This window comes from Artemia sp. Qi Xiang Cuo, chromosome 3 (genome assembly GCF_049724085.1).
Source record: "Artemia sp. Qi Xiang Cuo chromosome 3, ASM4972408v1, whole genome shotgun sequence".
Taxonomy (NCBI): Eukaryota; Metazoa; Arthropoda; class Branchiopoda; order Anostraca; family Artemiidae; genus Artemia; species Artemia sp. Qi Xiang Cuo.
In genome coordinates, this window is record NC_142796.1 from 81777209 (window position 1) to 81801102 (window position 23894).

The 23894-nt window shown below is 36.1% G+C and overlaps 1 protein-coding gene across 4 annotated transcripts in view; it reads left to right on the top strand.

The window, feature by feature from the left end:
- LOC148954623 (uncharacterized) overlaps positions 1–23894 on the top strand; it is a 48064-nt gene that overhangs the window by 20023 nt on the left and 4147 nt on the right. For all 4 annotated transcript variants that reach the window (XM_089086648.1, XM_089086650.1, XM_089086651.1 and 1 more), the window contains exon 2: positions 1265–1424. In XM_089086648.1, the coding sequence (XP_088942774.1) occupies positions 1265–1424 (160 nt within the window). The remainder of the gene's footprint in view (positions 1–1264; positions 1425–23894) is intronic.

The window sequence follows — 23894 nt, forward strand, 5'->3', positions numbered from 1 at the left end:
AACTTTCACTGGTGACTCTGAAAAAGAATTACACGCCAGAATAGCTCTAGCCAATGCAGTATTTCTTAGACTTCAACCAGTCTGGATCACATAAGCTGATACTCAGACTGTTCTAGAGCAATGTTTTGTCTGTTCTGATTTACTCCATGGGATGCCTAAAGCTAACCGCGGAACAGGAGATACGTCAGAAACCACGAAACCATGTCAGAAACCACGAGATCTGTACTCGCACATGCCAACCAGACTTCGCCTCTCTTGTGAGATAACAAAGATGGTGATACCTTGGCCATATTCTCTCTATGCCAGATCCTAGACTTCCTAAGATGCTCATCCACTGGCAACCAGAAGGCACCCGTCACCTAGGAAGACCAAAGAACACGCTACTTACAGCGTACGAACATGACAGGAGAGCCCTCCAGAAGAGTCGCATCCCAGAGTGGGAGGACATCTATGCAACGGCCCACTTGAGGGAACGTAGGAAGCTGCTCACTGACGCCCTGTGTGCCTCTGGAGGCAATAGAGGAACTAAGGTCTAAGGTGAATAGAATGTTAATTGAATATTAACAATATTAATTGAATTAAGTTAAATTGATGAACTGAATTGAGTGAATTAAAGCTGATAAAAGTGATTATCGAGCGGTAACAAAATTGTTGTCTGACTTTTGACAAATGCGGAAAAATAACATACCAGAACCTAGCACCAGGAACACATAAGTACACTTGAAACTTGACTAAATAAACCATGTAGACTAATTCATACACCAATGTAAAGGGAAATTTGAGGAATAGCAAGCTGCACCAGCGAAGTTTCTTTTATCAAAAATGATGTTAAAACGCACAATCAATTATCAAGTCAAAACGCACAATCAATTATCAAGTCAAATTATCAAGTCAAAACGCACAATTTTAACTTTTGGTCCCAAATTATTCCCTTTTACGGGGAAAGGTATTTAAATCTAATCCAGGAGGTAGCTCCCTCATGTGTCCATATATATGTATAATTAGGCTCTATTTATACTTGACCAAATTTAAAGACTACATATGGATTTGACATTTTAAATACGATTTTAGTTCTTAATATTTTTCTTTTTTTTCCACTTAGGATTCTCGCATACAAATAGAATTCCATCAGGCGTGTAATTACGCTCTATTTATGCTTGACCACGCTACGTTTTATGTTTTTGGCATTTGAATTGCTTCTATGCCTAATATATATTTTTTTTAATGCAATTTTAATTCTTAGTATTTTCTTTTCTTCACTTAGGATTCTCGCATACCAATGGAATTTCGTCAGCGTTTCAATCGAGTTCCTCAACCCTTTCAAAGAGTTTTCACAACTGAAGAAGAAGATGATGGATTATCGAAAGAACGAAGAAGAAATTTGTCAGGCAGAAGGAGTGATGATGGAAGCACTGCGAGTACTAGTGAGTAGTGAGCTTAGTACGAGTACTAAACTCTTTTTAAACGATTTGAACTAAATTCTATAATGAACAAAAGAGTTATATTCTATGGTATGATTCCCCATTCAGCACTTTCTAAATATAATATTCCTTCCTCCTACCCATAGTTTTTTTTTTTTTTGCATCCTCTCATTGATTACGGAGGAAGGAGGAGGAGGTATTGGTCTCATTGTAGTCTCATTCGTAGGAGGAAGGACCCCTTCCTCCTACCCATAGTTTTTTTTTTTTTTGTATCCTCTCATTGATTTTGAAAAATATATCTTTATATACTTTCATTGAAAAATACCTTTTATTGAATTTTCTATTGAATAATAGCTTCTTTGAAATTTTGATAGTGCCTTTTTCCGATATCTGTATTCAGCTTCACATATAAAAGGATAAATCAATATTTTGGTTCAGTGGCGTAATATTTGCCTGCCTTATGTAACATCACCTTCAAATTCTTTGGAATTAAATTGCCTATTGCCACAGTATATCTAGAGAAGCTGTTTTAAGTGTCCCCATTATTAAATAACTGCTACCACTAGTAAATTAATCTCCCTTTAATTCCATCTCTTAAAACCTGCAAGGGGGGCAAGTTCTCAACCTATTTGGTAAATTAAAATCATCTTATTTCTTTCTCACTTTGGTTTTGAAAAATATTTTTTGGGGGGTGTTCTTATTGAGAATTGCCTTGTTTTTAGTATTTCATTGAAAAAATAGAGAGAAAAAAAAAATGGCCAATGCATTGTTAGAGTAGCAAGTTTGAACAGATTGAATGGGGAATCAAAGGGTAGCCTATTATTACCATTTTAAGTAGTGTGTTTCCATCTCAAGAGCAATACTCCTGTAGTGTTATATAAATCCTACGTATGGTGTTATATGCTTAGTTCTATAGGCAGTGTTATATAGTTATAAAGTTAGTTAGTTGTGTCCAATAGTGGCGCAGTGGATTTGATCCCATCTTGGTAATACGGCGCACAAAGTTCGAGCTCAGCTGTAGCAACACACTACAGGGCTCGGAATTTGATTCCTATGATGCAATTATGCGGAAGCGTCTCCGTATTAATCCAAACAAGAAGAAGACGGATTTGAAGAATCAAAAATTTCTCTTATAAACTGGGTAATTTTAGCAACCACCCAATCAGTGTTACTAGACCCCGAAGCCGTGTCGAAATAAAAATTGGTGGTGGCGGCGGATACAATTACGCCGGCGGCGGCGCGCCGTCAATTGATAGGCGTTTGTTCCATTTTCAGAGTTTTTTGGCTACCTTTAAAAAGTTTTGGAAACTTTATCGGTATTGTTTTTATCGGAATTGGGTCTACAATTCCTTTTTAGCTTCATTACCATGACGAAACCTCGGACAAAATAAGGACGAGACATTAATCTTAACTTCTCAAAAACATTATTTTAATCTAAATGATCGACAGCCAGACCTTAAATTGTCTGATAATTGAATGAATCCGACTAAATAGGTAATTTAATTCAAATTCAGCTCTAAAACTTGAATTAAACAAATTTACTTGCACCATTAATCCATGGCTAATTTATGAAACATCAATGGAATCTGTTGTATATATCCTACTTTATGTCCGAATTTCCTGGTATTACAACCAGTATTTTACTTCTTTGACTGCCCTACCCCTCAGTTTCTACGCTACAGAAGCTAATGTTTCTCATTGCTTCAACGTTGAATCCTCTCACTTACGGGTGATATAATAAAAGTTTTAAAATTAAACGTTTCAACCAACTCCTTTGAGAATGAAAGAGCTTATTTATTCTCCTTCCCATCTCAGCAATTAAGGTACTGTAGACGTGCTTGAACATGGCGGGTAGTTTACTCTACGTGCTTGAACATGGCAAAGTTTTACTCTAGTGTATAGGATTTAATATTTCATTATTTCTTTTTTCTTTTTACATAGCCAATTTTCAGAAAGTTAGCATGTCGTTTTTCAAGAACAGTTCGTTCCCAGGTGTAAGAAGAAAAAGAAGCAACATTTTGTAAAGAAAAGCTTTTATATAAAGAGAGGCAATATCTTATAGAGAAAACCATTCTTTAGAATTGTATTTTTTAATGTATTAAATTTTTAATTCTGGCTTTAAATTTCAGAATTTAATTTGATTTAAGTTGTAAATTCCCTACTTTGTCAATTCTCAGGCAGTTTAAGGAGCCAGAATTAAAAATTCAGAACACTTAGCTAGAAAAAGCTTTGACAAGCTTGCAGTTAGGATGTATAAAAATTAGCTTACATAAAAAATACGTTTACACATTGTGAAGCCAACATAGAACGCATAGCAGTGACAATTAGTCCTGCACCATTGAACTTTCTGCTAGGGCAGTTGTTGCCGCCAACGATAGAAATTTTCTCGCCAGAGCTGCAAACCATGACAGCTAAATATAATATATTTTTCTGAAGGCAATAGTTTGACTGATTGCATCAACTAGGATAGGATTTTTTGATCTCCTAGCATGGGCTGCCAAGGCCGAATATAAATTGACTTGACGCCAAATCACATCATCATTTTCATCCTGTTCCGAATTATCGCTCTCACATATTTATCTGATCAAACAGCCTCGTTTTTTATGTATGATCATGAGGATGTTTAGAGTGTCTGCTCTTATGAGAAAATCCTCTAGCCATGTTAATACAACTGATTTGGATAGCCGATCCACTAACAGCACCAGAAATTACAGCCTCCTCTTCAAGCTTTTCGAGGACCCTTCCTTTTTGTACAAAAGAATTTCTACTGCAGTAAAATGCTAACCTGCACTCTGAACCTGCACTCAAATGCACTACTGCACTAAAATGCTCACCACAAGTTGAAGTGGAGGGACTTGGAGTATTGATTGGACAAATTCGGTTCACAGGAGATGTGATAAAGTGCCTTATGTCAGTCTCTAGCACTAGCGTCTTCACCATTTTGAACAAGAATTTCCTTCTTGTCAGTGAACCATCAGAAGGTTCAGATGCTCATCAAGTTCGTTTATTTTGAATGTTTCCTAGTCCAAAAGTGCAGCTCTCACCATGAGATGGGAAGCGAAAGTCAAACTTGTTTCTCATCTTTCCTTTCAGAAGCAAAATACAGCTACTATCATTGATTTCTAAACAAGATGACCTTTTAGGAGGCCCCAACAGAGTAGAGCAGCATTTAGGGTGGGAAAGAATTCTCCCTCAATAGCCTCGACTGTCGTAGAAAAATTTGGTTTCATTGTGACTGAACCTCCGTATAACTGAACCCCCGTGCAACTAAACCCCCGTGCATCTGAACCCTCGTGCTACTGAACCCTCATGTAACTGAACCCTCGTGCAACTCAACCCCCGTGCAACTCAACCTCATTTAACTAAACCCCTGTGTTACTGAACCCCCCGGGTAACTGACCCCCCGTGCAACTGAACCCTCGTATAACCGAACCCCCGTGCAACTGAACCCCCTTGCAACTGAACCCCGTGCAACTGAACCCCGTGTAACTGAACCCTCGTGCAACTGAACCCTCGTGCTACTGAACCCTCATGCTACTGAACCCTCATGCAACTGAACCCCTTTAACTGGACCCTCGTGCAACTCAACCCCATTTAACTAAACCCCCGTGTAAGAACCCCCATGTAACTGTAACTGTGTGTAACCATGTAGCCTAACCATGTAACTGTGTGTTAACAGAGCACAACTGATGAGCGAAATGTGATGAAAGAGAGGGGCAATATCGAACTCTCAACTACCATTCTTGGGAGACATCTGACAGTTTATAAGTGACCTTGGAATTTCTGTTTTGTTTTAAAGTCACTTTTCTGTGAATAGGCAGCGTGGCGGCAGAGTGCACCTGGCGACGATAAATCACATCAGTCCAGTTTTTGTCAGGAAAAATTACTCAGTGATAATCTATTGCTCCCACTATCATTATGCGCTTCTGGGTCTGGGCCTAGGGACCTAGTGGTAAATCCAGGCCTGAGCGTGCACATATTTCCTTTTGGTGAATTGACTTTCCCTTTAAGCACTCTCTGAAATTTCCAACTTAATACACAAATCCCTTTTTGAGATATCTGCACGCACATAGTGTCTTTTGATTTAGTTCAAGTTCCACCTCAAATACCTCATTCAGTCAAATTTTCAACTTGATATGTGTAGCCTTAATAGTGCTTGTTTAATAGTAACAGAGGTCATAGTAGGAGTAGTAGAAGTAATAATAGTGTTGAATTAGTAGTAGTAGTAGCAGTATTAATAGCAGTAGTAGCAGGTAGATGCCCCAGAAGTTTCATCTTGATACGCTAAGCTGTTCCAAAAAAAAATTGCTGATACACCTGTATTAGCAATCTGTATATTATTGCGATTTACCAATTGTTAAAATTTAAGGTTTTTATAGAAGGGATGATCGTAAAAACTTTGAAGGAGGCTCATTCGATTGGAAATTTAAAGTTCAAGTTAAATTTTGACGAATAAAATTTAATCACAGGACAACCAACATTTCCCTCTTAACTGACACCCCCCCCCCCCCAAATACAACCGATAAAAAAAAAATTAAAAAATTTTTTAGAAATAGTCTGAAAATTCAATAACCAGGCCTTTGGGGTTAACAACCCCACCAGCAGCATCTGGGACAAGGGTTGTAAGTTAAGCTAGTTGCTCATTGCTAACACATAAGTTTTTTGTAGAAAAAAATTTGTATGACCTTTGGGGGGGGGGGGGGGCTCATTCGATTGGAAATCAAAATTTCCAGTGCACTTTTTCAGAGTTAATAGTGATCGGAGGGCTTCCACCCCACCCTATTTTTCCCCAAATACATCCGATCTAAATTGTGGGACTGCCATTTTAATTAAAACAGTTCAAAGGTTAAATAAACATACCATAGTTAATTAACTATTGTTTATAACACGCTTGCGTTTCACCCAATGTAAGTACGGTGGTTGAATTGCACGAGGGTTCAGTTGCACGGGGGTTCAGTTGCAAGGGGGTTCGGTTATACAGGGGTTCAGTTGTACTGGGGTTCAGTTACATGAGGGTTCAGTTAAACGGGGTTTTACTTAAATGGGGTTGAGTTGCACGGGGGTTGAGTTGCACGAGGGTTCATTTGAAGGGGGTTCAGTTGCATGAGGGTTCAGTAGCACGAGGGTTCAGTTGCACGGGGGATCGGTTATACGGGGGTTCAGTTACACAGTGGTTCGGATATACGGGGGTTCAGTTACACGGTGGTTCAGTTACAGGGGTTCAATTGCTTGGGGTTCAGTTACACGCACACCAAAAAATTTGGTAGTAGAGAAGAAAGGTCACGCATCAGTTCACATTCCTCATCATCATCTAGAACAAGGTCAGGCTTCTGAATTTTACACAGAACACTTGCCAGAGGGCATTTGTATTGAACAATTTCCTTTACATCATACTATATGTTGGATTCCTTCCTATAGGCAAATTCCGTTTTAGGGACCTGTATTGTTCATATCTTGGTAACATAGGAGGCAGATGATCATCAGCCTGAATAATGGGCAACTGAGCATCAGCATTAAGAACCTAATATAAATCTCAACATTTCTTAAGGAATTTATTTCAATTTTAAATTTGAATTTTTTCGAGAAGGCTGTTAGAAAGACAAAGAATTTTTTCATATAAGTTTAATTCTTCCACTTTGTACATGCTTCCATGTGCAAATGTAAAAAAAGCATGTACATACGTAAAAACCTTGTTCTAAAGCTTTTGTAGAATAGATGCCATTTTTGGATATGCTAAAGCATTTATAAATAAGGTATTCGAGGAAATACCATGGCTAATCAAAACTTGTTTTAATTAGAAAATATTATATTGTAGCAAAGAGGACAGAAACAAGTGAATGATAATCTAAAGTCCTTAGTTGTTGAGTAGATACAAAAATATTTTGAGGAGATACAAAATTTTTGCATGTACCTTTAAATATTAGATTTTGCATTATGTTTGCTTCTCAATAGTCTCAAATTTCCGTGTTACTGTTTTTGGCTTGACCTGCAATGTTTTTGGTTTTTGGTTTTTGGTTGTAGATTTATTCTGGTAGAAAGTTATACAACCTTAAATCATGCAGCACATCTTCCCAAATTAGTTTGCATTACCATTTATACTTTTTCGCAAGTATTTTTTTCGTAATTTAGCCCTTGTAAGGCCTTTTCCCGCCTTTGCTGTTTTGCCTTGTTTATTTTAGCTCTATTTTTTTTTTGTATTTAGCCCTAAGATAAGTCCAGCACTTGGTTTCCATAAACATATTTCATGCGAAATTAATTTTATTTCGCATTGACTTCGATATATCTGCTTTCAAATGCGACAATCTCAAGTTAGATATTTAATATTTTTTATGACAATTTGTCTACATAACAGTCACAAAGGCAGGTACAAACTTCTATTGAAAATTCCATAACATCTCAAGACTCTCTTGTGAAAAATCCGAAGGATTGAAAAACGAATCACAAGCTATTAAGTAATAATAATCTTGGTGACATTCGTAGCTGCAACATAGTAAAGAACGAACCACGGCTCAAAGTAGCAAAAACAACGCAATCCGGGTTGCAGCGGTAGCTAGCAACCTAGTAAGAGTTTAAAATAAACTAGCTCGTGAGAAAAATTGCCATTTATGGATTAAGTAATGGTCACTATTATTCAGCGCTCGTCTGATGAACATCGCCTCGGGGAGCGTTGCTTGCAAGTGAAATACGAAATAGAATTTTGACTCTCGTGATAATGTCTCAGTGCTGGTATTTATAAACGATTATTGATCGCGATTTGGATTATTGAAATTGAAATACGTAAGGAATTTTTGCGTGTATTGAACGTCAATTATGTAATTGAGGATTTTTATTCATATATGTTTTCATTTGGATAACGTTGTAATACAATAATTAGCCAATCATTTGGTATTTAATGTGACATTTCGAAATAAGTATGAATCATTTCTCTGAATGAAAATCTGTTTTCATACAGCGTTGCTTGCAAGTGAAATACGAAATAGAATTTAGACTCTTGTGATAGTATCTCTGGACTGTTATTTATATATGATTATTGATCGTGATTTGGATTACTGAAGCAGGAATATGTAAGCTGTGTGTGGGAGGATTTAAATTTTTGAAAAATGAATAACTCAAACGAAGCGACTATAGCTTTAACTGAGGCTATGCCTGAGGGTACAGCCAGTGCTCAGTTTTTACGGGAAATTAATTTCAAGCTAGATCTGATACCACGATTAATTGAGGCTACTGAAAAGACTTTGCCGGACGTTTTAGTGAAGGTTACATGAGTTGAAAGCCAGTTTTCTTCTTTAAACCAAAAAGTATCTGAAAATGTCAAAGCTTGTTAAGAGATGAAAGGAGAAATTGAGATGCTTCGGAAGAATTTACGAGCAGTTACCATGCGGGCTGACGCATTTGATGAAGAACTGAGAAGATGTAATGTTGTCCTATATAACTTCGAACCTATTAATCCTGCTATATATATGCTGAAGCAAGAAATAATTATGATTCTTAATAAGTGTATACCGGACTTAAATCTGAACCGTTGTGGCTTCAAAGACGTGTTCAGAATGCGTGCGGGACCAGTCTTACTAAAGATGAACTCTGTTGAATTTCGCGGGATAATTCTTAAGTCTAACCCTCTTTTGAAGAGGAATGGGTTGTCGGCTGCCCCTGATTATAGTGCCAGGCAAAGGGAAGCTCGTAATAACCTTAAACCGGTCTTAGAGTACGCTTTGTCGAAACACCATCAAGCTTGGCTTAGGGGTGGAAAGTTATACATCGACGGCAGAGTGTTTGTTTATGACTTTTCCTTCGGAATGTGTTAAGGAAGTAACCACCAGCTGCAGTGAAGTGAAAAAACAGGGCCCTCCTCGAAACGGGTTAGCAGAAACAAGAGAATTCGAACTAGCTAAAGAACCGGCTAGCGAAAAAACGGACATTTCCGTCGCTGGCAGAGTGGTGTCTGAAAGCTCTGAGAGTGATAGTCAAGCCGAGAGTGATATCAAGACGGTGATTGAATTTAATATACGTGATTTGAAACCGAATTTCTCGAAAGGGGCTCCGCTTCCTGTCCGGAATTCTCCAATAGCTGCGAAAAATACTCAAAAGCGAAAAGCCTGGAAGGTCATAAGCCCAGATGATCAAAATCGTATTGATGCCCGTAATGTTGCAAGAAAGGACTCTAGATCTGGCAGCGGAAGAGCTAACTACAGAGGACAGTCGAGGAGAACCAGAGCTGGGTCATCAAAATATTATTATAGACTTTCATAGTTACCTGATGAGCCAGAAACGCCCTTTGTCCTGCCGACACATGACCAGCTTGTTCTAAGTGAATAGAAACAGTGTGGCCATGTTCACTCTATGCAAGTAATCATATGGAATGTCCAGGATGTGAGAAATAAGGTTGAACAAGTACTGAAGGACCTATGTGTTTTTGATATTATTGCTCTTGCGGATTCGTGGCATAGTGAGGATACAGTGCCTTGTTTTGAAGGATACTGGGTAGAAAATGTGGCGCGTAAACCAGCAAAGAATATGAGATATAATGGAAGTTTTTTGTTTGTTAATTAAGCAAGGTCGTTTCTGTAAACATTCTCGAATTTCTAGTGTATCGGAGAATATTATATGGGTTCGGATTCAGCTTGTTAGTGGTAGAAGTTTGATTTTAGGTGTCGTGTATATTGCCCTCTAGAATAGATAGTATGTAGCGGAAGTGACACGGGATTTATTAGAGGAGGAGCATAAGCAATTGCTATCACGTTTTGATGAGGATTATTTTTTGGTGGTGGGGAACTTGAATGATTAAATAGGACTATACAAAAAGATTAATCAAGTTTTATTTGTTGATACGCCGAACCTCATACCTGTTATTTACTAAACATCTAGAAGGAGCAAAGATATTGAAAGAAAGGTTAATTATTGGAGAACACGCTTCTGGAATTGTCTTCAGATAATGTATTAGTGATTGGAAATGGAAGATTTGGGAAGGATGGGGAGGAGGGTGAGTTTACCTGTCTGTCGGGGACAAACCAGAGTGTAATTGATTATGTTTTGGTTGGTATTGAACTCGTGGCCCTGACAGTTGATGTTGAGGTTCTTAGGGTCGTAGGCTCTGACCACTTACCAGTTGAGATTCAGCTTTGCCTTGGAAGAGGATTTCCAAGGAATAAAAAAGGTGATAGTCCTACTAGGAGGGTAACAAACGATCTTTGTTTTTCAGGGAAGTTTTTAAAGAGTGAATGGAGTAAAGAGGAGCTGGAGTTGATGAAAGAGGAGTTTTTGAGGCTTGAAATAATTGAGAAAGTTGAGAGTTTGCATGACGAAGCAAGAGATATACATAAAATTTTGGAATATTTGGGTTTTGTAATTTACGAGTGTGCTCGCGTGTTAGAGAAACAAAATATGAAAAGGAAAAATAGTTTTTTTGGTGATGAATGTAGTACTTCTAAAAAGGAGTTGGAGGGGTTACTAGATTGCGTAAATTCTTGCTCTGTAGAGGAAGAAAGGCAGAGCTTGTTTTTACGGTTTAAGGAAAGGAGAAGGGAATACAATAGGCTAAAACGGAGGAAACAACGAGAGAAAATTAAAGAGGAACAGAAAGAGATAGAGAAGGCCTATATGGTAGGGGATACCAAGCAATTTGGGGCAGGAATAACGCAGGAGAATAAACAACGAAAATGCCAATTACAAATCCCTGAAGCTGATATTTGGCCTTGTTTTCTTGAGAGTATAGATGAAGATTCTAGTGGCCTTGATAGTGAAGAATCAAGGGCTGCTCCGCAGTTTCCGATGAAAGAAAAAGATTATGAGTTAGTGAAGGAGGTACCCTCAGATTAAGTTAGGAAATTAGTTAAGAAGATGAAGGGAGGATCAGGGCCAGGAATAGATGGTATACCAGCAGTTTTGTTAAAGAGGTTTTTTGATGTTTCTTTGCTAGTTTTAGTGAATATTTTTAATAGAATTATAAGTAGTGGTTGGATGGCCTTCCCTATGGAAAGTATCGATTATGGTACCTCTATTTAAGAAAGGTAGTCCTAGTGATCATGATAGCTATAGGTTGATAGCATTAGCGCCTGCACTTAGTAAAATTTTAGAAAAGATTTTGGACAATCGGTTGAATGAATGGTTGGAGGGTTATGGGGTAATTAAAGAGGAGCAGGGGGGTTTCAGGAAAGGGTATAGCACGTCGGATAGAGCATTTGTGCTAAGTGCACTGATAGAGAAGTATGGATCAGGTAGAAAAAAGCTGTATGTTGCGTTTCTAGACTCAAGAAAGACATTCGACAATGTAGATAGAGCTCTCCTTGAAAAGTATTAAAGAGATGAAGGTCTACCTTTAAGTTTTACTCGTTTATTTGTTGGTATGTATTCTGGGACTAAGTCTATGGCCAGGGTTGCAGGTTCGGGATTTTCCAGGCTATTTGACCTTAAGAAAGGAGTGAAGCAGGGCAGCGCCATGTCCCCGAGACTGTTCGGTTTGTTTTTGAATGATATGGTGGAGTTTCTGGAAGAAAAATGGGCTCCAAAGCTGTGTCTTGGAAAAATTAATTTTTCGGTGTTATTATTTGAGGATGACACTACATTGGTGGCGAAGTCGCCAAGGGAGCTGCAGATGTTACTGGATTTAATTGAGGAATACTTACAAATGAAAAAGTTACAGCTGAACGTTATGAAAACTAAAGGGTTGTTTTCAGTAAAAGGAATGAAAAAATAGCTAATATATTTGTATTTGGAGGACAACAATTAGAAGTAGTTGAAAAAATAAAGTATCTTGGTTATATCTTCCAAAGTAATGGTAGATGGAGTTCTCATATGCAACATTTTCACTTTTCAGGAATAAAATTAGTGGAATAAAGAATTTGTCTTTGCATAAGAGGGTTTTTTTCATCTAAGATTATGCCGATTCTCCATTACGGGGCAGAGATCTGGGGACATGAGAACGCTGCCCAGTTAGAAAGCGTTCAGCTAGGTTATTTTAAGAGATTGTACGGGTTGCATAGAATGACCCATTCCTAGTTTCTTAAAGGAGACATTGGACTCTGGTCTTTTAACAGTTACAGGATAGTCCAAATGATCAAATGTCGGCCAAGGGTTATACAGTTACCCAGTGATAGGTTACTGAAGGCTGCATATGATGAGTTACTTGGGCTATATATGACAAGATCTTAGCCTTTTAAACTTAAAGAGGTATTGGATATTTCAGGTTTTTCTTTCGCATGGAATGATGGCCTTGGACCAAATAGTCAACAATTACATTCGGACAAAGAAATTAAGCGGGTGCTGGAGGACCAGACGATACATAAATGGGGTAAGGAGATTAAGAATTCGGAAACTTTAACATATTATAGTGAGGTTAAGATAATTTATGGTCAGGAATTTTACTTTAAGTTAAATTTACCGTCTAGATACCTCACATATTGGATGCAGCTACGATCTAATTGCCTTCCGATTCGTTCGAGATTGAAAGTTTTTGAGAGGAGTAAAAGTGGCCCGGACGGCAGGTTTGCTTGCCCTCTTTGCCAAGAAGAGGAGGAGAATTTGGAGCATTGTCTGAGTCGTTGTCGAGGTATTCTCGGGGTAAGGGAAAATTTTTTTCGGAATGATAGAGTGCTGCTTCCAGATGCCTTGAAAATTCAGCCTTCACACTTTATTTGTCTAGTGGGAAGGTATCTTGATGAGTATTTTGCAAAAAGAAGAGAGTAGTTTTTATTTTATTTTTATTTTTTTCTTTATTATTGTGGCGAGTCGCTGTAATTTGTTAATCTTGTATTTATTTTTTTACACGGCCCTATTTAGGCTTGAAATGAAAATTACCTTATCTGATCTTATCTTATCTATTATCTCGTTTAGTCTTCAAATAAAATTTTTATTTCGAACATAAACTTATGGGAATTTCGAAAAAATAGCCCAAGACTCCAAAAAAATGACGCTCGATCGAAAGAAAAAATCACGAGTGGAATCACAATAGCTGGATTGCTTTTTTTGCATAGGTAACGCTAAAGTATCCTCTTTTTTTCTCCGCGTCTAGCGAGACACTTGAACATCATAGAGAGCTGTTTAATGGCTCGTTTTGAAGAAAATTTCTGTATCTATGCGCTTTTGTAATTAACAAATCAATGTGAAAAATGAATTCCATTTATTTTTGACAAAAAAACTGCATCTTCTTATACAAGATGATATTATATTGGGTATGATGTCAGATTTGAGTGACTGCTCCCTTATCCTTTGGGTTCGTTCTTTAGTACATCCAGCTGAGAAAAAGCCGAATGCTTTTTGCTGTGTGTAATATATGTCTTCCTAATAAGCACTTTGATAACGTAAATATCACTGTAACTTTCTATCTGGGTGTTCCAGCATATTAACTATCTCATTGCATAAACTAAGATACAGAGCGCCCAATGACCTTATACGTATGCCCAGCAAAGGTGGTAGTAAGCCTTTAAAGGGTCTGTAGCTCTTCCAGTGTCTACCACACGCAAGCCCTGAAGTACCGATCTCCTTTGCATTTGACCGGAGCTAGGTCATTGAAGAAGTATTAAAATAGCTCCAAATTATCAACTGGATAATGATTTATGAACAATATTTGATGAATAATGATAATAATGCTAAATTAATAATAATTATTCAATGTCGAATAATGAAAAATTTAGCTATAAAAATGAGTTTATTATAAAAATCAAAAAATAAATAATGGTATTGAATTATAAAAATAATAGTTTTATTAATAACTCATCTTACAAACAACAGACTGGAACACAAACAAAAAACTAGAAGGGAAAACAATTTGTATTGTAAACACAAATAAACAAAACTAAAATACTTGCTAACGTATCTATTTTAGGTGGTCGATCCATTTTTGGCCCAGTAGCCTTAGTTTGTTTTTTTCTTGTAATTCTCTATAGCCTCATCCAAAGCACTCGGTGCTCAGCAATTTCCTATTTCCTGACGATTTCAGCGTTTCTAACAGAAGTTTGCACCTAAAGCAAATATTTGGTATTCTTAAACAGTACCGTGCTTAGATTTTTTTTGGGGGGGGGGGGTATTCGGAAGTTTACAAAAGAATGAAGGTATAAATACGAATATATATTTCATATATTTTTGGGGGCTAATTCTTAATGAATATTTTGACCTGACTCTTTTTTTAGGAGTTATGGGTTTTTATATTTCTTAACATTGGACGTCATCGTCTCTTACTAGGTTGCTAGCTACCGCTGCAACCCGGATTATTTTCCCGAGTTCCTAAGATCGGGACTAAAACCCCGAGAAATACCACTAAATTCGGAGGAAAATGGCCCCAAAAATGAAATGGATAGATTTATTCTTGTTGTAAGGAATCACATTTCTGGATATGAAAAAGCAGATATACGATCCATATTCAGGCGAGTATTTTTCCTATGTGCACGAATAGTCAGAGTTAGTTGGCGGAAAATAAAACACAAATGAGGAAACATGGAAAATATAGCTTTTCAAATCAGGAAAATAAAAATCGGATTTGCAAACGTCACAACTTAATTTAGTAGGGGATAGCAAACCTATCGTGAATAAATTCTGCAGCGAGTGTGTTTTGGGTTCAGAGGCCAGTGTGCACCGAAACATGTTTTATCTTGTATATTAGATTCATATCTCCCAGAGTATTGCTTTCTCTATATATTGATGTAGATTCTAATTTCAACCCCTCTGGGTTTCCGAATTTTAAAAGTATAACGCAGTTATGAAAGGTATTTCTAGATCCTAAATTTAGTTTCCATTTTGTCGCAAAATAATATATTAGTTTTGTTATGGAAACGCTATTTTAATTAGTGTGGGTTTTGGGTTTGTTGGGAGGGGGGTGTTAAGGTGTTAAGGATAAGGTGTTAAGGGGTGTTAATTTTTCATTTCAAGGTATAAGATTGGAAGTACTACGGTGTACATAAACACTTGAAATTTTTTTTGGCAAAAAATTAAAAATTCAAACTGATGCAGGCTCATATACCGGGAAAAGACCCCCCCCCCCGTCCTAGCCTCAACATATCACAAATATCTTTGAGTTATGTAACAATTGCCTATTTTCAGTGGCCTGAGTAGCATGGGTGCCGCCCCCTCTTGAGTCTAATAAATACCTGCAATCGGACTATTTTTAGAAAACACGGTACTTGTGCACTATCTGGTACCCACCGCTATAACTGTATGAAGGAAACGAGAGACGAAACCCGCCAAACGGGTATTTGTAATTGATTGCAATAGAGAAATGGAGTGCAAAGCTTGGTTTTCATTGCGTTTACGATATTTAAACTGTTGTTTTTTGGGGTTTAGGGGGGGTACCTAGGTTAGGTTGGGTATTTAATATATGCTATGCTTGACCCTCCACCTCCTAAAGTGGAAATATATAGCCCAAATTTTGTTTTTAAACTATTATATATTCATCCTATTTTATTATATTTCATTAGCATTAACCAAACTTGACTTCTTTTGTCGGTACCATATTATGCACAAGTACCGAAAACAATGAGGGTAATATTATTATTGATCAACTGTATATTTTGTTTCTGGAAAGTACCGCCCGTTGGAGGGTTCGCATCCCTGCACCTTTTTGCTACGTCACTGCTTGTACTGTCTTTTTTTTTTATCTGGAAAAGTATTTCCAGATCACTCTGGGCTAAATTTAGTTTCTATGCTGTTGCAAAATGATATTCTGGTTTTATTCTGGGAAACTCATTCAAAAATTGTTGCTGGCAAAGGTATGTGTTTACCTTACACTATTTGCTCAAACTTCTCCCAAAACACGTTCGTCAAATTAACTCAGCCAATTCTTTGTTAATTGTAGTGCATATCTATTTAAATTTGATGAAGTTTACGATTTTTTGCTTCCTGAAGAATACTGGGAAGCAAATGCCAGGACATTGGGACATGGTCCGTAAATCTTGGTCGGTCCTGGGCTTTATAAAGACCCAGCATACGAACATGGAAAATGTTGTATTTTATTACAATTCAACTGTTCTATTTAGTTCATTTAAAGCTACAAAAACATTAATCCCCAACCGAGGACAGGATTCGTAAAGCTGGATATGTTGATAGCAGAACATATAACAATATACCTCGTCACAATCATAATATTAACGAAAAAAAATGGCTTTCAAAATAACAAAACAAAAAATACATTTAAACAAAGACAAGCCACCCCAACACGGGCACACTGAAATAAACACAAAGAAACTAATACATTTTAACAATATACTCAAGTATTCCACCACCATTCGCAAATAAAGAGTCTTTAAACAACAAATAATATTTCCTCCTTTGTCTTCGGCTGAAATTACCGGATGGATCAATTCAAGTTTTATCATTCAACTCCGACTCGTTTGAAATTTGGGGTATTTGATGACTGTTTGAAAATATATACTTTGGGAATTTCAATATATTAATTTCAATAAAAGAATTTCAATATATCCTAGAACGCTTAAAAGACGAAGGAGGAGGCAGAATCAACAGAGATTTCTTTCTAATGATAATTACTTGGGTTTTGTATTTGAAAATTTCGTATCGATGTGTCAACTTCTCTTCTATGTTTTAAACCTGACAAATTCCATAGAAAAAAATATGTTTCTGTTTTTGATCCATTTTCGAGTTTTAATGGTCGGTGTAAAAAATTTGGGAGTATTCTCACAGAATACCCCAAAATTGGGGTATTCTCACAGAATACCCCAAAATACCTTTGAAGTATCTTCAGTGTTTCTATATGCGTCCAAAAGGTATTAAGATAAATAGTTGTACAATAATTGAAATAAGAAGCAATTGAATATGGGTAAGTTATATTTAAAATGGAAGTTGGAAAAATATTTTTTCAAACGATCCATTGACCCAATAGTTTGTGAAATTTTCCATTAAATGATCAATGTGATTTTCAAACAGTTCGCGGTAACGAACTGTAAGTAAGGAGCGACCCGGCTCAATAGTAACTGAAACTCTAAAAAATGGAATTTTCCTACCAATAGATACATCATAAGAATCAGATTTTTAGGCTGATTTCAACGCATTTGACAAAACTCTTAGATGTTGCATATTTTCGACCAATGAAAATAAAATGGCGATAAATATTTCTGAGGTACAAGACCAAGAAGAATGGATTGTCAGTTGGCAAACTGAAGGTTGATTTTCCGAAACTGCTGAAAGAAGTGCTAAAGTGTCTCGAAGAAGGAAATGGAAGAGAAAGTATGAAACGTGTTTTTAAAAATTGTGGAATATATCCTCTGAACAGAAACGAAGTTCTTCAGCGCCTTCCTTCATGCTTTAATGCAGATACAACAAACACGACTCAAGTGTTGAACGATACTGTGATAGACTATCTGAAGGAGCTTAGGCACGGAAATGAGACAGCAAAGACTACAAAATGAAAAAAGGTAAACATCCCTGCTGGAAGAAGCTATTCGGCTATTACCGGTACAGGCGGGATGACCAATGGACAGTCTGGTGATAGCTCTGATGAGAAGAGTTTCTCAGAATATTAGAAACACAGGACAAGGAAAGTTGTGCAAAAAAAGCGGAATAGCACCAGTGATACAACTAAAGGTGTGAACCAGAATCTGCAAATGAAAATGGGAAATTATGTTCAGTTTGTGTATGAAGGGGAGAGATTCTCAGGCATGATCATCGAAGAAAAGAACAGGACTTTCAAAATCAAGTCAATAAAAATGGTCAGACCCAATATTTGGAAATGGCCTGATCGTGACGATATTGAAGACTACCCAGTGACCGACGATTTTTATTTGTGGACTTCTGAGATTCTATCTGTTCTTCAGTCAAATTTTATTTAGCTTAGTTTGCGGTTTTATATGTGAAGATGAGAAGTTACTTTAATCCCAAAGTTCCTGAATCAATGCCAAATTTATGCGAATTAAAAAAAAATAAAGTCTGTGGACCAAAGTAAACCCTGTTTAGACATGTCTTTGGTTTCTCATTAGCAAAATACGCTGGTGCAATGTCACCCCGACCGGTGGGGGAGATTGGACCATAAACAATTGAAAAAAATAGGACAAAAAAATTTAAAAAAATTTTCATTACTTCATGTTTTCTAGAGACCTAGTTGCACCTTTCCTGAAACTGTAGAGGTTTCAAGCTCCTATCTGCGAAAATGTGAAATTTTGTATTTTTTGCCAAAAGAAATATCACGGATGCGTGTTTATTTGTTTGTTTTTTCCTTAGGGGTGATCATATCGATCCAGTGGTCCTAGAATATCGTGGGAGGGCTAATTCAAACGGAAATAAAAAGTTCTAGTGCCCTTTTTAAGTGACCAAAAAATTGACAGTAGCTAGGTCTCCTCCCATGAGCACTGTTTTCCCAAAAGTCGCCCTTTAAAGGTTTCGACATAGATATATTGCTCAGTGTTGTCGGAAAATACAATAACTATGTCTTTGAGGATGACTTAATTCCCCACAGTCCATGGGGAAGGGCTGCAAGTTATGGACTTTGCCCAATGTTTATATATAGTACTGGTTATTGAGAAGTATACAGACGTTTTCAGGGGGGATTTTTTTCTGGTAGGTGGGGGGGGTGGATCGGAGGTTACGTGGGAAGATCTTTCCATGGGGGAGGAACATTACTATGAAGGGGGTGCCGAATATCCCAGCATTATTTAAAAAAACGATGAGAAATTAAATAAAAAAAAGTTTTCAACTGAAAACTTTTCAACATCAAAACTTAAAACGAACAGATACTATTGCGTATATGATTGGGTTCGCCCCCTAGTCAATACCTCGCTCTTTGCGCTAAAGTTTCTTTAATACTTTCATCAGAGCTATTTATTCTAATTAACGACCTTTGTTATTAAGTGGTCATTCTTAAAGAATTGGAACAAAGTTCGAACTTTAGCGTAAAGAGCGAGCTATTGACTAGGGTGGGACACCCCTAATATACGTAATAAAAATATACGAACATAGAAGTTCGTTACGTAAGTTAATTCGTAAGTTACATATATTTATTACTAATAAAAACGGTCGTAAATAAAATTAAACAACTTTCGAGAAAGCCATTTAGCCAAAAAAAAGTAAAATGAATATGCAAATTTCGTTTTAATTATTCATGTAGCCAAAATCAAAACCTGCATTGATTTAAAAACGTTCTGCAATTAAATATAAAAAGTGTTTTTTTAACTGAAAGTAAGGAGCGACATTAAACTTAAAACGAACAGAAATTATTCCGTATATGAAAGGGGCTGTCCCCTCCTCCTCAACGCTTCGCTCTTTACGCTAAAGTTCTCTATTATTTTGAAAAATAGAGTTGTGAGAAAGAGCCAAACTTCAGCGTAAAGAGCGAGGCGTTGAGGAGGGGATAGCCCCTTTCATATACGGAATAATTTCTGTTCGTTTTAATTTTCAATGTCGCTCCTTACTTTCAGTTAAAAAAAACTTGTTTTTTTAAATTTAATTTTAAATAAAAAACGGCTTCTTTTTCTGTCATTTTTTTTTCGATTTCAATGTCTTTGATGTTTATTTTCTTTTTTTTCCCTTCTTTTGTTATGTTCCGGCCATTGGCTGTTATGAGGGACTGTTTTTCTTCGCGTCTTTGCTCGTAAGTAAATTTAAGAAATTAATCTGTTTAATGAAAACTAGGCTAAAGAATATATTTAAAACTTGAATCGAGCTGAGATCAGCTAATATAAGCTGCCAAGCATAAAAAAAGCAGAATTTAATATGAAGTTTTATCTTACCCATCAAAAGTTACATAATCAAGTTTAATCTTACCCATCAAAAGTTACGCGCCGGGGAAAATTTGCCTTATTTTCGAAAAAAGGGGGAAAGACCCCCTAAAAGTTATAGAACCTTAATGAAAATCACACCATCATATTCAGCGTATCAGAGAACCATACTGCGGTTTCAAGCTCCTATCTACAAAAATGTGGAATTTTGCATTTTTTTCCAGAAGAAAGATCACGGATGCGTGTTTTTTTTTTTTTTTTTTTTTTTTTTTTTTTTTTTTTTTCAGGTGTGTTCGTATCGATCCAGTAGTCCTAGAATATAGTGAGAGGGCTCATTCGAACGGAAATTAAAAGTTCTAGTGTCCTTTTTAAGTGACAAAAAAATTGAAGAGCAACTTAGCCCCCTCCCACGTTCATTTTTTTCCGAACTAACCCAATCAAAATTTTGAGATAGCCATTTTGTTCAGCATAGTCGAACATCTTATAAATATGTCTTTGAGGAGGACCTAATCCCCCAAAGTTCCCAGGGGAAGGGCTGCAAATTATGAACTTTGTTCATTGTTTACATATAGTATGGGTTAATGGGAAGTATACAGACGTTTTCAGGAGTTTTTTTCTGGTGGGGGGGGTTACGGGGAAGGATCTTTCCATGGAGGATGTTTCCTTGGGGGAAGGGACATTTCAATGAAGGGAGCGCCGGATTTCCCTGCATTATTTAAAAAACGATCAGAAATTAAATTAAAAAAACAAGTTTTTTCAACTGAAAGTAAGGAGCAACATTAAAACTTAAAACGAACAGAAATTATTACGTATATAAGGAGGTACACCCCCTATTCAATACCTCGCTCTTTACGCTAAAGCTTTTTTTAGTTCTTTCAAAAGAGCTATCTATTCTAATTAACCGGCCTTTGGGATTCAGGGGTTTGTGATTCGAAAAAAATTCGAACTAGCGTAAAGAGCGAGGTATTGAATAGGTGACAAACTCCCTAATATACGTAATAAAAACAAACGAATATATAAGTTCGTTATGTAAGTTAATTCGTAATTTAAGTTAGAACAAAATTTCGAGAAAGCCATTTAGCCAAAAAAAGTAAAATTAATATGCAAATTTTGTTTTAATTATTCATGTACCGTGAGCCAAAATCAAAGCAGCATTAATTCAAAAACGTTCACAAATTAAATAAAAAAAACAAGTTTTTTTTACTGAAAGTAAGGAGTGACATTAAAACTTAAAATGAACAGTAATTATTCTGTATATGAAAGGGGCTGTCCCCTCCTTAACACCTCGCTCTTTACGCTAAAGTTTGGCTCTGTCTCACAACTTTATTTTTTAAAACAATAAAAAACTTTAGCGTAAAGAGCGAGGCGTTGAGGAGAGGACAGTCCCTTTCATATACAGAATAAATTCTGTTCGTTTTAAGTTTCAGTGTCGCTCCTTACTGTCAGTTAAAAAAAGCTTTTTTTTAATTAATAAATGACACAGGCGATAAAGAAAAACTCCTAAATAATGATAGGATTGGACCTCTCCGGGTTTTATACTTACCAGCCGGAATATCCTGATAAGAAATTGTTACTTATCTTTTATAGCCACCACATTCAAGAAGTGAAGTTAGGTTAATCCTAAAGGAATATGCGTAAGTATGATTAAAATAAAATACTTTGGTAAGAAAATATGGAAACCACAACAGAGAATTATGAAAATCAGGCCCCCCAAAACGCTTTTTTTAGTAGCGCGCTTTGAGTGACTGAAAACCATAAATGTAGTTTTAACAAAGTTTGGTAGTAAATTATTGGAAATAGACCATCGATTAACTGAAATAATGGTTATAACAAAATTTTCAATTAGTGTAGATCAATCCCTCTCTAACTGATTCAGCTGTATCATCTGCAAATTGAATTGCAAGACAGTTATTTCCCTGCAAATTCGCGGAAGATCATTAATATATATATATATATATATATATATATATATATATATATATATATATATATATATATATATATATATATATATATATATATATATATATATATATATATATATATATATATATATATATATATATATATATATATATATATATATATATATATATATATATATATATATATATATATATATATATATATATATATATATATATATATATATGTGTGTGTGTGTATTTTTCAAAAATAAGATTCGTTCTCTGGGATTTTTTTGGGGGGAGGGGATCCTTTCAGTGTTGTGGAAATATTTTCAGTAGTAATTGTCATTTTTTCGAGACATACTGTGCTGTCACCCGTATTATGTTTCCGTTTCCTGTTTAGTGTGTTTAACAAAATTAATTTCCTTATTGAAGATGTTTTATGTGGATTTTAGAATGGTTTTGGTTAAATTTGCGTGATTGGGGATTGACTTAGCTCATTTTGATTTTGGTTTGGATTGTTTTGCCCTGAATAATAGCGCAAAGAAAACGTGACATCAGCTTTTTTTAAAGTTGCTTTTTCCTTTTTATTTTCTTCTTTCTTCTTTTTTCTTCTTCTTCTTCTTTTTTTTCTTCTTCTTCTTCTTCTTCTTTCGAACTTTCTTCTTCTTCTTCTTTTTTGTTTTGTCTTAAAGGTCTGGGCGAAAAGTTTGGCGAATTTGAGAGACATTTTGGCCTGATCCTTAAATGTGTGTATGTCTTGGACTTATTGGAGTTGAAGGGTCTCTGTACATATAGCATGTGCAAGTACACACGACAATTTCTTGGCTAGAGGCTTGCCACTGAGATTTTTTTTTTTTATCATTAATATAACAGGTCTCCTCTACTTTCTCTGAAGTAAATACTGGATATGCGAAGCACGTTTATATGTGAAGCACAAGTGGTAGAACTGTGCGGCACACATGCTGGTCTGAGATGTTCTGTCCCATCAATCTTTACATAAACAAGATATAAAGAAAGAAGAGGGGGGACACAACCTGTGCAAAACAAATTGAAAACGAAAGAAAAATTTTTCGAGTGAAAACTTTCCAATGTTCAACTTATATTTATCATGCACAAAAAAGGCCAGTAAAGAAAGAAACTGCATTACACTTCACTTTGTTTGCGTTTTTTCCCCTTTTTCTACTTTTTTTTATTTCTCCAGTTGATAAAGGTAACCAAACGAGAAGCCGAAATATTCGGACTTGAATTATCATTTGTGAAAAAAAAGTTTTTTTTGTGTGTTTTGTTTATCCGTTTTCTGATAGGAAAATCATACCTGTTTTTCTACATTTTCATCTCATTTGAACTGTAAATGGAAAGTTAATATGGCCTGGGAAATTTTTTTTTATATATAAAAGCACGTTTATACAAAAAAAGAAAAAACACTTTATATTTGTAAATATTATCAGTATGCAGTTTCAAAAATTGTATCGATTTGTGTAGTACTTAAAATTATGTCAAGTAGTATTTGAGGTAGAGGGTGCTGAAATCATCGCTAGCCTCTCCTTACTTTTGTGAAGAAAAAATACTTTTGTAAGTGCAGTGAGATAACTACAATAGGCCAAACAATTATTTAATAATATTGGTTATAGTAATACGATTACAGGAATTCATTTTCGAAGGGACCGAAGTTTGTCGAAACTCTCTAAAAGTGAGGATCTACGCAGCGATTCAACTGGGCCCACTTTCAAATTGAAAAATCTGGCTCTTCAAATTTCATTAAAAAATTATTTTACGCGTTAAATCATTGTGGAATGGAAAATAACGGGCTTCTAGAATTTGCAATGAACTTCCCATTATTAATTGTTTTGATGATGATTAAAGGAGCTAATTGTATGTTTTTGAAGGGTATAAGTTTGAGTTTTCAAGTCTAT